Raw genomic sequence first — 17,460 nt, forward strand, 5'->3', positions numbered from 1 at the left:
GTTTGCTCGCCAAAGATACTGCTTTGCTTTTTCTTCATGACTCCCCAGCTTTTTTCTGTCCCAGCCAAGCACTGCTTGGATTTGGGTACATCCTGTGCCTTCCCCCTGCAAAACAGAGTCCATCTGTCTTGCTGTTACTGGCAGCAAGCAGCCTCTGGGTTGTTTGGTACCTGGTCGTGAGGGCCTCCCACGGGATGCTGGCACCCATGGTGGGGATGCGCCAGCGAGCATCGCCAGGCCCCCCAGAGAGCTGAGTGCTGCTGAAGCCGAGCTCTGTGCTTCTGCCCTGCATGGACGGGCAGGTTTGCTCTGCTACGCCCGTGCCTCCTCGCCCCGCTCCTGGATTTTGGTGTGTTTGTTTAGGGAAGTTGCCAGCCCCATGCCAAGATGTGAAATGATCTCTGTGTTCAACCAGGATCTCCCTAACCAGCGGGCGGTAAAGCAGGGAGGGCGAGGAGAAGCTAATGAGCTGGAGAAGGTTTTGCTCAAATGGTCTCGGATATACACGGAGGAAAAAGAGCTGTGAAATGACGAGGGAGTTGGGAATTGCTCTTCGGAACAAGGTTCTCTGAAGCAAAGCCCCACGTTTCCAAAGCCACTTGTGTTCCTGAAAACTTGTGTTGTGTAAAACCCCATCAGTACAAAGAGTCTTGAGCAACCTTGAGTTCGGATGAGCAATCCCTGAATACTGAAGTGGTTTTTGCATGCTTTGGAGCTGAAGTGAAACAAGTTATCGGGGATACAGGTCAAGAGATGAGAAACATGGCAAGGCCTTCATATTAGAGTGAAAATCACTGTCTTCCATTTTAGAAACACCTTTTTAAAATGCTGGGAAAGACATCTTCCAGAGGCATCCGTCCTCCATACGTAGCCAAAGTATGAATTTCCTTATGGGCAGTGTCTGCCTTAACGACTCACTTCTTTCCTGCATTCTGGAGCAGATGCTCAGCATGATGGGGCTTGCAACGAATTTAAGCAGTTCCTCTGCAGAGTGAAGTGATAACATTTTTATTAATGTGTAAGATTCTAATAATTTTCCTTGCTCTGGGACCTGGCTCAGCTTGAGCTGGGGGGCACTGCGGCAATAACAGGCAGCTCCCCCAGGGCCATGTGTGCAATTATGGAGGACACATTTATCATGCCATATAATTGGCAGCGTTTTGAGGACAGGGAGATTCGGTGACCTGGCCGAGGTCTGCGGGAGAGCAGGTTGCCCAGCAAACACCCCCATGAAGCTCCCCACAATACAGCCTGGGGATCCAGCTCGCCCTCTGCCCTGCACACGCCAGCTCTGCTTTGCAAACACTCCCAGGCATCCAGATATGAGGTTTCTTTGAGCTACTGATCCTGCAGCGTTGCTCCACCTTACAAAGTTAAATAATTCACACCACATCCATCTAACATTTTATGGCATCGCTGAAAACATTCTTTTTTTATAGGGAGCTGAACAGCAAACAGTCCCTGACCTGCAGAGCATGCGTCACAAGCTGGTCCCTCCCTGGCAGCAGATTTTGCTGTGATGTTTCTATTATGACTTAAGTACTAATTAGCTGGAGACATCAGTAAAAGCAGATAATACATAGGGTGTGCAGCGGTACTCCTTGTCCTCTGGCCAGAATGCTGCCTCCTGTGAACAGATGTCCCTATAACATTTGCAATGCATTCAGTGCTGGATGGGGGGGGGTCACCCACTGGGTGGGTCAAGGCCTGTGTGACCCCAAGTCTCCTGCAAGACCCCAGGTTTTCACCTTACTATCCAGGCTCTATTTAATTGCCTCAAAACCAATTCCTCATGGGTTGTTTAAAAGGTGTGACACTGTGTTAATCTTGGGCGCTCACCCTTAAAGTGCTCAACTGTGCTCCATCGTTGCACCACGGGCAGCGGTGCACGAGCAGACGCTGGACTGGCAGAGGTAGCCGTGACCCACCCTTGTGCTTTGTTTCAGGGTTTGAATTAAATGGGAGCACCTCTTGCCATCCTCTGGTTTGTGCTTGTGTAATCGCCACAAAAGCTGATGTGATTTAACCGCATCCACTGGCAAAGGGCAGAGTTTCCTGCTGGTGGAGAGCATCTCTTCTTTCCTCCCGCGTTTCGGTTTGAAAATCCCTTCTGTGCCATCAACCAAAGGCTATGACAGGCTCTGATCTGCTACATCTTGAAGGCTGGGTCCTCCCCCTGCCCAACATGGCAATTACGTGGAAAGGCAAAGAGCAAAAAATATTTCCCAGCACATTTTCCAAGAGAGAGCTCATTTTTTCTGGATTGTATATTATCTTTTATAGTTGACTTGCTTTGTCTGCTTTTGCTTTTCTTTTTTTTTAATGGCATTAGCAACAATACAAAAGAGCAGACACTGTAGCAATGTTTACCCTATAACCCCCTTCATTAAGCATTCGGGATGATGCTAAGATGGAGTTTGTCCAGGAAGCTTTCCTCATGAGGAGGAGTCTCATCCTACCAGAGGTTAATCACTTCCCAGAAGATACTTGGTCCATCACAGCCCTGCTCCCAGTGCTTGTGCTGTGCCTTGCTCTGCTTGTGCTTGTGTTGCCCTCTAAAAAGGTTTTGCAGGCACTATGTGTGCCTAGCAGCTGAATTAGAAATCAAGAGCTGATCTCTGCTGATTCCAAGCAGTCATTTCCACAGAATGCCAGCTGGTCAAATGCCCACTTCAGAAAGTACCTGCAGGCTAAATGTTATTCTCCGGGAACAGTCTCTTTGTGTGCAGCTTGCAGAGAGCTGGAGTGCTTTTGGAGGTAGAAGTTGCACTGAATGGTGACACTCTCATATGTAAAAGCAGATATAGATTTTAAGTATTCCTTGAGAAAATGAATTTGGGTGAGGCTAACAGCCTCATCTGTCACAGGCATAAATCCAGGAAAAAAAGATGTTAAACTGGTGCTATTACAGGATGGAACGTGATTTCACATGCATGGCACACGTTTCTGCTGTCATCTGTGCTATGAGATGCCCAAAGGCCCTAGATAGCTTGTTTTTCCAGGACTAAACAACAACTGTGATATACCCAGAAAGCGGGGAGAGAAAATGTATGAATATGCACATGGGTCAGCACTGATCCCTGCACGTCTGAGTTGCAGAGCAACCTGGCAGCATCATCTGTCTCCAGTCCCTTCTTCCTCTGCCTGAGGACGGGGTGAGAGCTGGGGTGGGGGAAGGAAAAAAAAGCTGTTTCTCAGGGCTGGGGTGTATTTTCCAGGAAGCATTCAATGGCCCAGCCTCTCCTGCACCAAGGACTTGGGTGCAGCTCCTGAACACCCTCAGGGACAGCGCAGGGTGAGCAGGATCTGGGGGCTGGTCCCCATCCCTGCATCCTCAGTGGCACTGCATCCCACGGGTGCTGCTCTCCCCTCTGGGCAGGAGAGGGCAGCTGCCCCGGGCGCTTCAGCTGAGTTACGCGCAAAATGACACATTGGCTGTTCTTGACTTTTTCTACAAAAAAGGAGGCTCCCAGCTCTCCAGCACACTCTTACCATCCTCTTTCCCCCAGACACGGGCAGCATAAAACTGCTTCAGAGTTGGAAGATGGGATCCCTGAGGGGACTTGTTGCAATTTTGAGACCCAGGTACAACATTCCCCAATCAAGCTGTGTCATTTCAAAACCCAAGGTGTGAAGATTGAGGTCTTGCTTCCCAAAGGGCCAATGCCAAAGCATTATAAAACTGCCAGGAATGTTTCTTCTCACTGCTGCTCAGCGGTGGGAGGTTTGGCATGCTTACCATGGGGGGCTGGCCACGTGCATGCATTCACCCCTTTGGTCTCACACATGGATGTGCCAAAGCACGTGGGGTAACAACCAAACCAGAGGGAGACCCGAAATGGACATCTGGAAGGAGATGTCGGGGGAATCAATAGCACATCATCCCCGACCCGGCGTGTTGGCCATCCTACCGTGTCTGGGGAGGGTGTGGGAGCTGGTTACAGGGGGCTTACAGGAACATTTCTAGGTTCAAATCCAATTCCTTTCCCATGCCGCACCCATGTAGGGACCTCTTTCAGCAAGGCAGACAGAGGGACTGATCAAGTAGGAAATAGCCCCTGACACCCTTGGGATGGCACACAGGGGCGCACCGTGGGAGGCTGTTGGCACCGCGACCCACTTGGCGAGCTCTCTCCTTTCCCCCGAATTGTTTACTTTCCATGATTTCCAGTTACATTAAAGGTTCTGCTTTATTTCTGCACATGCCGAGGTTGCTCAGAAGTGAGACGAGGCTGAGCTATAAACAAAGCCCTGGGCAGGCTGTTTCTCCTTACATTCCTTTTTAGTACTTGGGGTTGAACTTGAAATAAACCCTGTTTCAGAGGTGGTGAGGATGTGCCTGCCTGGTGCTGTGAGAGAGAAAAGGCTCTAACACAGGGGGCTGGACATGAAAGTTGCCTCACCGTCCCCTCCTGTACCTGTATAGCTGCACTTCAACACTGGCTCTCTGGGCTGGGCACAGGGTTTTGGTGCAGGTAGGCACCTATATGGGTATCAGGTGGTGAGGACTGCAATGCACAGGTATACGTGTACACTAACATAAATGGAAGAGCAAGAAGGAAGCATCAGCACAGCCCTGTTTGTGTGCAATCTCCTAAGTCAGGGCACTTTGCATTCCTTGCCGGGGTGAAGCAGCCGATGCTGTCTCTGCAGTGGGATGCTGGCTGCGGCAGGACCTCATCTCGTGTTAGCCCAGCTTCGTGGGGAATTTAATTTAATGGGGGCTGGGAGCTGCTTCCCCTCGCCAGGGGCTTCATTCCCAGCCTCACACCCAGAGTACGTGCTCTCTGCGGCCCCTCTGCTGTCATTTGCTGAGTGGTTTAATAATTCTTAATTAATGAAACTTGCAGCCCTGGTTTAGCAAAGCACACAGTGAGATTTCAGCGCCTCTGAGTGCTTTGTTGTGGCGAGGCTGTAGAGGTGATGCTCACGAGGAATATCTTTGTGCCATTGCTTTGCTTATTTGGTTGTTATTTCCCTTGGCAATGTTTTATGGGATAAACATGGTTCTTAATAGGGGTGGGGAAGGACTTCAGAGGGGATTGTACAACATGTTCTTAGCAAACCTTAATGTTAACCAGAAACCTGCTTTGTGTTCCTGGTGCTGTAGCCAGCTCGAGTTTTATATCGAACGCCTGCAGACAAGCTACAGCTTTCACTTGTGTTCATCCGAAAGGCGTGCGTTTCCATGGCTCCGGGGTGAAATATTGAGCCTGGCAGCCCCACGCAGTGGAGAACGGCAGCAAAATAACCTGCTGTGTCCATGTGCGCCGCAGTGCTGGCTCCAATCTGGCTGTGGGATGGCCACCGGCCGATGCACCGTGCTGGCGGCTGCAGGTGCCATCTCTCCTCTTACAGTGCAAGAGCCTCTGGGGCAAGCACCGACGGATGCAGTCAGTGGAGCATCATTTTGCAGGAAAGTCTCGTGAGGTCAGCATGTCATCCCTGGGTTTGCACCCTTGTGATAAAACCCATTTTGCGCCATGGGCAGAACTGGGCTCCTGCTCCCCTGGATGGCCTCGGGAAACAGATTCTCAGGTTTCCTTGTTAGAAAAAAATCACCACTGCATGGTGGGGTCTCCCCTTGCTCGCTCTTTCTTCCAGGTTAGGACTCGCTCGGGTTATTAGCTGTGTCCCCAGATGAAACACTTCATTAAGAGGGGGCTGCAGCAGCTGTAAATAAATACTTGTAATTCAAGAAAATTGGGCCTCAATGCACTGGTGTAGCTCTGAAATGGCAAATGACCTCAGGAGAGGAGGGTCGGTGCCACCTTCACCCCACCCAGGGCGGTGCAGGACCGGAGACCCAGAGCCACCCTGTCTGTGCCCAGGCACCTGCTGCCTTCCAGTGCCCGGGAAACCCTCTGGTGCGAGAGCCTCCCCTGGACATCTGCTGCTGCGGTTGCACAGGAAGAGTTTTCTTCTTCTCCAAGGTGAAATTTTCCTTGCTGGAGTTCAGCAGACCTGGAGAATAATATATTTCTTTCCTCTTTGCAAGCATTTTTTTCCGTGTTTGAAGGCTGTTACTATATCCATTTCAGCCTTCTCTAGGCTGAACAACCCTGCTCTTTCAAACTTTATTCCTAGGTCATGTTTTCTAGATGAAATTTTTTAGACAAATGGTTATTGCTGTCCTCTGAACTCGCTGCTGGAGAATCCAGAGCACTTCTGGCTTCCTCCTTCTATGCCTTGCTGAGGCTTTGCAGGTCTGCAGAGAGGGGCAGGATCATTTTGCAAACTTTGAAAGACTAATCTGGGCCTAACCCACACTCATAATACTTTACACCTTGCATTGGTGTAAATGTAAAGTTAAGCTTGGAGACATCTTTGTGTTTCGCATGTGCTAGAAGTTGCATCCTCAACCTGGTAACTGCTCTGGGCACCGTAAGAGCCATGTGGAGCTCTCAGTATCTGCAGGGATGCTGTAAAAGCAAAGCTTTGCTCCTGAGTGAGCAGAAAAAATCCTTCGCTGCCACTGCGAGAAGATAAAACAAAGTTTCTGTGGCCCCTGGCCAGGCTGCTTGCTGGGTCACTTGCTAGTGTGGCTCCCAAAAAAAAGGCTTGTGCACACACAGCCTGCCATATCTACTTGGGAAGGTGCATTTGGCCCTCAGCAAGGAGCATTTCCCACTCTGTTGTATGGAGAAATTAAGCTGTTGGCTCTCGGGGTGGCTTTGCTGCAGTCTCCTGAGCTCCGAGTGCTGGTGATGGTCGTGTACGTGCTCTGTGCTGGATTCCTCTTTCAATCGACATCTTCCAAGTGATTCAAGATCTTGAAATGTGTGTGCTTAATTATAATGAGGCTGGCTGAATGAATAGCCAGAAACATCCCCTGGACCTAATAATCACTGATTAAACCTTGTGCCCCAAGCATGGGCTGTACGTGTACCACGGGTTTCTCATCTGAAATTGCTTCCTCCTGTGCCGACCAGCGCTTTGAGGAGGAAAAGAAAAAGCAACCTCAGGGTATGCTGGAGGTCTGAGCAAGGGGCTGGAGATCCCCGTTCTGCATAAGCTTAACCTGTGAAAGTGCTGGCTCTGCCTTTCCAGGAGCCGGAGTCCCCTGCGTATCGCAGCTTGCTTTACTCCCAGCAAAAAGAAAAGCAGGTTTCACCGCAGGTCATCCCACTCGGCCATTGCAGCTGCGTGCAGCACTCCTGCCAGTGGTGTGGAGGATGCAGATATGTCTTACTTAATTTGAAAATATTGTTCCGCTCTTCCCATGTCTCAGGACCCTCTCCCCAGATGCTTGTTTTTCTTCTCGCTGGATGCAGGACCAGAGGAGAGAGATGGCCGCGGCAGGGATGCTTGATCCCGCGAGTGCTGTCCGATGCGGCTGGCTGTGCACCAGGGGCAAAGCCCTGGCTCGCCCCATACCCCCACGAGGCAGGATGGGGTCGGCCCCTTTCAAACAATGCTGCCAAAACCAATCTGCTGACACCGCAGAAGCATCCTGCAGTGTTAGGAGCCGTATTCCTGCACAGCGCTGCCGTTGCTCGCTCTTCTTGCGGAGCCGTGCCAGTTCTCTTAACAAACGGTTGCATAAATGTCACCGAAGGCTCATTTTCTTTGGCGTCAGCTATTGTCTGACAGATCTGATTAAGGCCACATTCGGCTGTCAGCGGCTGTGATTCACATTCAGATCAGCTCCGCCGGCAATCCCACTGTTATTTTGGCCTCTTTCGGGAGGTCTTTGTGCATGTTACTGAGTGCCTTTTCCTTCCCGGAGGGCTGCTGGGCTCCTCTGCGGTGGCACGGGAGGGGCATGGGGAGCAGTGCCTGATGTGGCAAACGGCTTCGCTGGGATCAAAGGCAGAAGATCACAGCTCCAGCGGGGAGGTGGTGTGTGCGGGGAATCGCTCGCTCCCATAATGGGAGCGGGAAGCCCAGGCGGGCAGGTCCTCGGAGAGGCCAGAGAGCCCATGACAGACTGCTTCCAAAGGGTGGTCAGCAGGGTTGGGTTGGCTTGCTCAAGATCAGCGTGGCTTAGGAAAAAAAGGCATGAAGCTGGCTTGAAAAGTGTGTCCTTTTCGAAACAATACATGGCTTCACCTTTTTTTTTTTAACCCAGCCTCTCCCTTTTCTTGCGGCGTTCAGGGATCGCCTTCATTTTACCTTCCTCTGTAATCATAAACTCCAGGAACATCCCCATTAACAGCAGAAAAGCAAACAAGCAGAGAGAAATGCCTGCGGCGGCTGGGACTCAGTAGCAAAGCCAAATCACGCGAAACCCAGCGGCGACTTGTGCTCAAGTGCTAAAGCTCTCCCTGGTGCCACCGAGGGGAGGATCTGGAAAACCTTGCCCATCCTTGCAGGATCTGTTGAGCTTTTTAAGGCTGAGTCCAAAGAAACTCTGAAGCAGCTTGTGAGCGGGGTTAGTGACAGCAGCCCTTGTTCTTGTTCAGGTTTGGCAGGCAGCGGCTGGTGCCGAAGGAGCTGAGCTCTCAGTGACATATAAGCAGCTTTTGTTAAGGGGAAAAGAAGTTTATTCTTGAATTGTGGGTTGGGTTGTTGTTTTTTTAAATTAATTTACAAAGTCATAAATTCTCGGCGATTGCATAAGGGCTGTGCGTCATGTTGAAAATCCTGCTGATGGTGCACAGCTCTCTGCGTTTGGTCTGCAGGGAGGTTGTCAGAGAGGGACGGGGAGAAGAGCGCCAAAGCAAACACTCTGCGTTTGATTTGGGATGAAATGGATTCCTTTTGAAATAGCTTGCGAAACATGTTGTCCTGAGCTTGCAATGCAAGTGCTGACTGCTGCCAGTTGTCAAGTCAACATGGAGATAGTCTGAAAATAGTCAGAAACACACAGAAAACAGGCCAAGGGCTAGGGTGATGTGGGGTGCGTTGAGTTTCCCATTGATGGCCAGGTGCTGAGCAGACACCCCACTTCTCTGCTGCTGGGTTAAGGCTTTCTGGGCTGGAGGAAAGCGCCTTGCAGGAGCTCAGGGCTGGCTGGTACATGAGAGGGAACCGGTGGGCCACCTTCCTAAGCAGAGCAGCCCATCAAGCTGGAGCTGATGTTCCCGGCTCCTGCCCACGTGCAGCGCCTTGGATACCTGCAGGGATAGCCTGACCCTCCTGCCATCCCGCTGCTTACGGGGAGCTCCAGCAGTCCCTCTGGGGCTTGGGTGTTTCCTCACCTCCTGGGAAACCCGACTGCATGCACATGGCCAAGGCTGCACCTTCGGTCCCCCCACAGATGTCATTTAGAGGGCCTGTGCAGTGCAGCACGGTGACAAGCCTGAATTAGTCAGTGGCCCCGTTTTCAGCTGCCCCTGACGTTGTTCAGTCCTTCAAAACATGTCGTCGTTGCACAAGGTGTGGGTGCTGGATCATGGCACCCTAGTTATCTCAGCGTGCAGGAGGCCTCAGGTTACCTCTGACGCATAATTTCTCACTGGCATCGCTAGTTATTCCCATCAAATCGCAGACAGTGTAGACATATGGGGAAGGAAGTCATGAAAAGCAACTTGGGAGTCCAACTCAAAACACCTTAAATTGGTGTGATTTCCCCAAAGGAGGAACTGCTTGATCTTAAAAAAAAAAAAAAAAATTATCTTCTCGAAGGGCTCTTCAGGACAGCATCTAAACCACTGAGTTATTTTTAAAATAAAAGTCTCAGGCCAAACCCAGCCTTCTCCCTGCGTCTCTGCTGATAGAAAATTCTCCTTCCTAACTCTTTTTTTTTGTCTTCCTTTCCCCTTTCCCTGCAAAGGCCTCTCTGCAGATGGTGGAGCCAAGCGCCAGGAGCATCTCTCCAGGTTCTCGATGCCTGACCTGAGCAAAGACTCTGGCATGAACATCTCGGAGAAGATGAGCAACATGGGGACTCTGAACTCCTCCGTGCAATTTCGAAGTGCCGAGTCCGTCCGCAGCCTGCTGTCGGTGCCGCAGTACCAGGACATGGAGCCGAACCTGCACAACCTCGCCAGCCCCCTCGGGTACCGAGAGCGGCCGTCACACGGGCGGATGCACCAGAGCTTCGACTACGGTAGCGGGGTGCCCGGGGGCAAGCTGGGGGCGCAGGAGGGCTCGAGGCACACCCCTATGAGCGAGCGCACACGTCGGCGAACTAACCTCCGGGATGATGACCGGCATTACCGCCCGCACCGGCCCCGGCGCTCTCGACGCTCCCGGTCAGATAACGCCCTGCACCTGGCCAGCGAGCAGTGCTGCCGGCTGAAGGAGAGACCCTCGCTCCGGGCCAGGGAAGACTACGACCAGTTCATGCACCAGAGGAGCTGCAGAGAGACGGTGGAGCAGGGTCCCCGCAGGGACGTCTATGGCCACTGTCCCCGGACGGTGTCGGATCTTGCCTTGCAGAACCACTTGGGCGAGAGATGGGGGCCCTACTTCGCCGAATACGACTGGTGTTCGACCTGCTCCTCCTCTTCGGAGTCTGACAACGAGGGCTATTTCCTTGGGGAGCCAATTCCCCAACCGGCCCGCCTCCGGTACGTGACCAGTGAGGAGCTCCTGCACAAGTACGGCTCGTACAGCATGCCCAAGTCTTCCACGCTGGGTGGCAGGGGACAGTTGCACAGCCGGAAAAGACAGAAGAGCAAAAACTGTATCATATCCTAATGGCATCCGTGCCAGGCACCTTGGGAGAATGTAAATTAACTCACAAACTTGCACTGTTTTAGATCATGTAAGCGCTTTCATTGTAACAAAAAAGACCCGAAGAGTAGGGATTTGTAAGGAGGTTGTAGGCTGGCTTCTATAAATAGTCATAATCCTGGGCACAGTGAATATATTTTGCACATCTTACTTTGGAGAAAAAAACAAAAAAGTTCACTTTAGCCTGTAATATTTACCCAGTAGTTTTTTTCCTCTTTCTCCCAAATCTGCTAACCTTTTGAGTTCTGTTTGTCCATACATTTTCATTACCACTGTTGACTCTCAGCATCAGTTTGCCAGTAGCTTTTGCTTTCCACCACATTTTTGTTTTTCCATTAGCCATGTTGATAAGTAATTTGTCTCTCTTGGACAGTGTGGGAGCCTAAGTTATTTCCGTGATTGTTGTAAATGCAATGTAAATGAGAGTTTGGAGAAAATATTTTTGTATTTTGTAATATCAGAGGAATTTCTATCTTAGGAGTCACTGGGAAAATGCATGCACATTCAGAATTGTTTTCAGCCAGAGCTAACCAAACAGTACTTCGGACCCCCCCTTTTCCATTTCATCATGAAATTTCTTGCGTATATCAGCGACAGTTTGAGTTGTCATTTGTTTTGATTCATTTTTACCCCTTTTTTCTGTTTGTTTGTTTGTTTCATTCCTGGTAAATAAATCGAATATCTTCTGATTCATTAAATCTTGACGAGGCCTCAGTGGCATTCTGAAGTCTGCTCACGCCTGTGATTTTCAGGTATGCTCCACCAGTCAGATACAGGAATCCTGACAGCTGCAAAAGGGACTTTTTTATTATAATTATTATTATTATTAAATAGGAAAGAACAGAACTACCAAATGTCTGCAACATTGTAAATGACCAAAGCCAGAGAAGGAATTTTACACCTCTGTAGAGAACGCTGAAGTTACTACATGTTGAACTATTATTTGGAGTAAATAAAAGTGTAAATGGTGCAATTGTGTGATGTCAGCATGACATTGTTTTGAATATAGACTTGTCTTATGGTGCTCTAGTCTCCCAGGTTATGTTAACTGCTGTTCATTACCAAGTGGAAGTCTCAATATTGCCTACTGCCTAACATGTAAGAGACCGACTGCAAACTGCTCCCCGCGGGCCTGATCCCTCCCTGGCGAGATGCCCTCACCCCGCCGAGGCCGTCTGTGGCCGGGGCACTCGTCCCCTGGGTGGGCTCAGCCCCTGCCTGCGGAGGTAGGACAGCCCCACAGCAGCCTCGCCGTGGCAGTGTTCTATAAATAGGGCTCAGCTGTATTGTATTATGGTGGATGTGAGTTTGTTCTCTGTGTGCTTCAAACCATTGGGGTACTGCCATCGCGGCACGTCCCGGCGGATCCGCCGGAGGGTTGCAAGCTAATGCTGGTTGTCCCGGTGCTTCCCGGGAAGGAGCAGGTTTACAACAGGGGCTCTTGGCACCCAAAGATGCGGGTTAGCGACTGAGGGTGTTAAGATAAAGCTGGGCTTTGAGCTGTAGAAGGGCTGAGAGGCTTAACTGGCTGCATCGCCCTCACCCCGCGCGCTGCCAGCATCTCAGGGTGCCCCTGCACCGCTGCCACCCCGGGGAGGAGGGTCCCGCTGCAGGGCCAGCTCCGGCCCCCTGGGCATGTGTGGGGACGCCCCGTTGCCTACTCAAAGCAGCAGATGCAGAAAAATCTTGAAGATGGATGTCTCCATACCACAGACTATTGCTAGGAATTTTTTTGTTGTTTGTAAAGGACAATGTGATAATTATTCCTTTAAAAAGAAAAACAGAAAAAAAAAAAAGAAATGACACTTAAGTATATTTAAAAAGAAATGTTTTTTTCCAGCTGGAATAAATGGAAGTATTCATCCAAAGGGAAGAGTCTCATGTGTATGTTTTTTTTGCTCTTAAGGAGTGTTGGTTAATTGTGAGTAGAAAATGTGGTTTTCATTTAGCTGGCCTTGCAATAAAAGCACAAGAACCAGCTCAGCCTTGTCCCTGTTGGGGTTTCAGTGAGCAGGGGAACCCAGCGGAGGTGCATCTCCTGCACACCGTGTGCCTTCCCCAGGGTTGGCCACCTGGACCCATTTTTGGTGTTAAAAAAGCCAAGTCTTCACCTGGTGTAAGACAGCACAGCTCAGTCAAAATCCCCCATGGGCCTCCAGCTTACGCTGGAGGAGATTTCAACCTGTAATTTATAAATAACAGCCTTTTTCTTAGAAAGATCACAGATCTTTCCATGTTTTCCAAAACAGACCCGGTAAGTCAGGTAGGGGTATTGCTTTCAGCGACAAATATGACACTGTAACTACAGGTTACTATATAATTGGTGTTTAATATGTACAATTTAATTCATTGTCAGTGATTAAAAGCACAATGAATGTTGTCTGTCAGCTCCAGTACAGCTGAGCTGCTCTTTATACAGCAGGAGCCTGAATCGCTCAGCACATGGTAGAAAACTAATCCCCAGCCTTTCCCCTTTAAGTGATCGCTGCCTCTCCCCAGGGGTCACATAACAAGCTTTAAAGACTCCTTGCAGCAGAATTGCAGCACATTTTCCTGTGCAATTTTGTACCAAAATCCAGGGCCCAGTGCCCCCATGCATGGGCGGTCTCACTGCTGGAAGCAGCTCTTCAAAATCCAGCTCTTGCTGGAGAGCCTCTCTGCATCGCACTGATGTGCGACCCAGCTTTAATGCAATGCTGGAATCACACAGGCAACAAATTGGGGACATAAGAGTGTCTTGGGTGATGCTCCCCTCCACCAGGCCCTTCAACCAGCACAACAGAAAGGTCTCAGATCACATTTTGTAAGAAAGACAGTGTTGGCAAATATTGAGGCAGTACATATTTCAGCAATAAAAGTGCAATTTCCAAACCTTTTTTATTTTTCATACAGGCTCCAGAAGTCCCATACACTTTGAGACACACAGTTAAAAAAAAATGAATTAAAAAATGATTTTTTTTTTCCTTTTCCTTAGCCCGTTTGGAGTATGATTAACCATTTCTGACAAACCCACTGAGCTTGAGGGATGGAGCTACACGTCTGTAAAATTTTGCTCTGTTGCCATCTGGCCCCGCTGGTTTACCTCTCTGTGCACACTGCACGCAGATGCCAGCTCCCCGTGGGAGCGGGGGGCACGTGCAGCCATTTTCTTTCATGTCACCGAGGTCTGAGAACAGATGACACCACCTGAAGCTCAGGATGAGTGTCAGCAGGTCCAGTTTCCCAGGCCGGGGGGGAACCGGGCACAGTGCTGGGGTTGCTGTTTGGCTGAGGGAGCGGGAAGCTTTTTGCTGGTGCCCTGGACAGCTGTGCTGCCGGAGTCAGCCTGGCACACTGTCAATGTTGCTTTAAAAACATCTGGTCAGGTCTATTGCTGCCACAATTTTTTTCCATAAAATTTTTTTTCCCGAAAAAAAAAAAGTCCTCAGCAAGGCCCACCCAGTGTGGCCCCAGGGCACAGGCTGGCTTCAGCAGAACCCTCACCATCCCAGCATAGCCATGCAATGCTGACCACGGCTTTGAGAGGGGCAGGGCGTTACGCTGCCTTTAGCAGCCAGGCTCGGAGCATGCATTGCCTCCTGCGAGCTGCTCCTGACTACGCAGGCACACAGCCCCTCGGCAGCTCTTACCTCCGTTGCAAAGCCAATGCCTGCATTGCACGTGTGGCTGCGGCCCAGCCAGCGGCGGGAGCGTGGCGTCCTTCATGTCCACTCCCCCCAGCAAGCTTGGGGGGACTCAGTAAGGCCCATGCAACACCCAACATGCCCCAGCATAGGCAACATGTTGGCCCAAAAGCCACTGGAACTGTGCAGGGAAGCTTCCAGCACATTGAGACTTGTTTTTTTGGAAGCCAAAAGTCACACAGCCTTGAACCTGTGCAGATTAATTATGGTCAGATGAGCAGAGGCTCTGCAGAAAGCCACAGAGATAGGAAGCATGAAGTTAGAAATAATCAGAAGGACCCTGATCTGGAAACTGTTATACTCAGCTAATCCCGTAAGTATGCTCAAGTGGCTCTGGCTACACAACCACTGCCAAGCTCGCAGGAGCAAGCAAGGGTGTGAGCAGCCCGCACCGCCGGGGTGCGCGCGAGCCCAAAGTGCTCGGTGGCTTTGAAAGCCCAGTTGCTTGTGAAGGTGCCTATGTGCAGATTAAAGACAGCAGCACTGGGTGGCGGTTTAATTAACGATAGCAGTTAAACGAAGGCTGAGGGCTGCTGCAAAATATGCATCATTTCATGTCACAGGTTAATACACTCAAAACCATCCCACCCGTGTAGCGTGGGGCCGGCAGCACCAAACCTGGCAATGCTCTGCTGCTGCTGACCCCGCTCCCCAGCCCCCTGCCTGGCTTCCAGCTAATCAGGACCCCTGGGCTGGGATCTGCCATGTTATCTGATGAACTTTGCACTTTCAGGCATCCCTGTTCCCTGCATTTACATACAATTATGCTATTCTTGAAAGCTAGGCTGTCCTTATTCTCCCAGAGCTTATCTTCCACCTGTTAGATGACCATCTTCCATGGACAGGGGAAGCTCATTAGCTAAGAGCAATTTCAGATTGCTTTACAGAAATTTTTCTCAATGCAACACATTTTCAACCTAGATCCTTAAAACTATTTAGGAATTCAGCTCCTGTTTGATTACAAAGGGGAGTTGGTGGCCAAGGACGCTAAGGACCATGAACAAGTCACTAGAGAGCCAGGTCACATTTCCAAAAGCATCTACAAGTCATGACATATCAGTGCATTTAAAAACTGTACCCAATAATAAGGTTTTTCCTTTTTTAAGGACTGGATCTTAATTCAGCCGCTGAAGGGGGAGTCTTGTTAGCCAGGTTTCACCCCTCCGCCTCCCGTGAGGCACTGCCAAGCCCACCGCCCTGCCGAGAGACCCAGAGCAACTGCAGCCGAGAGTTGACCCTTTCCCACCCTGTCATCGCCACACACGAGTTCACCAACCCAGAGACTTTTAGTATCCATTTTCTGAGTTACATCAGCATGGTTTGATCAGCTCCCTTTGCTTTTCTGAGTGTGAGATTGCACCTTTCGTTCCTTCTTAAATTGGCTGCAGACAAACACTGACCAGCTGAAGGCTGGCAGCTCTGCAGCCAAAGGGCCCTCCGTACAGGTAGTTTTGCTTTGCACCTGCCTGAATCTCCCTTAGGAAAGGCTGCCCAATTTTCCACAGCTATTTCAATATTTTACAAGTAAAAAAGAGAGAGGAGGAAGGGAATAAAAGAGAGAGGAGGAAGGGAATAAAAGAGAGAGGAGGAAGGGAATAAAAGAGAGAGGAGGAGAAGAAAGAGAGAGAAAATAATAATTTAAAAAAGCTTTTATTACAGGCAGGTACTGCTAGATGCTGACACTTCATTTCTAGACAGCAAGACACTATTATAGTCACTTCTAGGACCAAGAATGCATGTCCGGACCTCAGGGCGGGGTGGGGGGAGAAAGTTTCAATTATTTGAGTCTGCTGCCTCTGTCCATCACCCCTGGGCTCCGGCGTTGTGCTACCTGCCTCCCTCCACACTACCGGCATCAGCTTCATCAGCCTCCAGGCTTCATCCTTACCTGGGAGGAGCAGAGGAGGCCAGGTCACGGGCTTAACCCACCTCATGGAACAGTGTCCCTTAGCTCTGTAACCAAAGATGCCGTAGCTATGGCTCCACCTTTCTGCTTCTTAGCTTCTTATTAATTACTTAGCAAATTACCAGCTTCCCTCTTCTAGGCAAACCCACAGTCATTTGCTGAGGCATTCTCAGGAGAGATTTTTTGTTGTAAAGGCAAATATTTATATCTGCTGCTCTCTTAGAGGGTCTGGATATGATCACCTCTTAAAGCAAGATTTAGCTGAAAGAGCTGATTTATTAAAATGGATAAACAAAGCTCTGTGAAGCAAGTTAATTCAGTCTAAATAAAGCACTAAACTCTGAAAAGCACACATCAGATCACAGTATGAACATACATATATATGTGTGTGTGTGTGTGTGTGTATATATACACACACATATATAGTTCATACAATCAAATATGCAGACTTCTGGACTGGGATCCCATCTGAACATCACCCCCAGGAGAAAGCTGGCCTTGAGCCAGGCTACGTGTACATTAGGCAATGTATATATTAGTACATGCCCTGACTTTTAACAAACCCAGCCTGGCAATCCGCTCCCAGCCCAGCTGCAGCGATCCCTTCAGCTGCCAGCCCTGCTTGTGCTCCGTGTCTCAGTTTCCCCATTGCCAAACCTCCACCACAATGATGTTTTTACTGACAAGGAGCTTAAAAGCCTCGGTTCAGGGATGCTGCCAAAGTGGCTCTGATTTAAACCAGTGGCTCTGGTTCAGGGTTTAAGCCAGTTTAGTGGCACCTAGGTGCAAGCACGCTCAGGCCCCTGCCCCAGCTGTAGCTCATTTCCCATCAATACAACCCTCACTTAGATCCTCGCTGCTCAGGAGAGCTCGCTTCAGCTGTACACAAGATTTTTTTCCTTCTTTTCTGTAAGTTGGGCTTTAATTGTCAATTATTTTCTCATGAGTACTCTTTTATGGCTGATGCTGGAGCAGACTCAAGCAGTTTTTATTTTGATACTTGGTTTAATTAGCTTTTTTGGAAGAGTGAGTCAGGGCAGAGATTCATTCTTGCTGCTCATCACATATTCATTATTTACATTTTCAGTATCCCAAGTAACTCAGCACAGAAAACAAATAAATGAAGACTGAAACATATACAAAACATCTGGAGATGCTGCAATTCTGTAATTATTACTGCTCATTCACAATGCACAGGAGCTCCACAGAGTGCTTGTTGCAGAGGACATTAATATACTGGAACAGTGG

At 49.6% G+C, this 17,460-nt stretch overlaps 1 protein-coding gene across 3 annotated transcripts in view; it reads left to right on the forward strand.

Moving 5' to 3' along the window:
• Positions 1-12,488, forward strand: part of PRICKLE2 (prickle planar cell polarity protein 2) — a 109,425-nt gene extending 96,937 nt beyond the window's left edge. For all 3 annotated transcript variants that reach the window (XM_075095768.1, XM_075095769.1, XM_075095771.1), the window contains one exon: positions 9,719-12,488. In XM_075095768.1, coding sequence (XP_074951869.1) covers positions 9,719-10,587 — 869 coding nt within the window. In that variant the 3' untranslated portion in view covers positions 10,588-12,488. The remainder of the gene's footprint in view (positions 1-9,718) is intronic.
• Positions 12,489-17,460: the final 4,972 nt, after the last annotated feature.

This window comes from Phalacrocorax aristotelis, chromosome 6 (assembly GCF_949628215.1).
Source record: "Phalacrocorax aristotelis chromosome 6, bGulAri2.1, whole genome shotgun sequence".
Classification (NCBI taxonomy): Eukaryota; Metazoa; Chordata; class Aves; order Suliformes; family Phalacrocoracidae; genus Phalacrocorax; species Phalacrocorax aristotelis.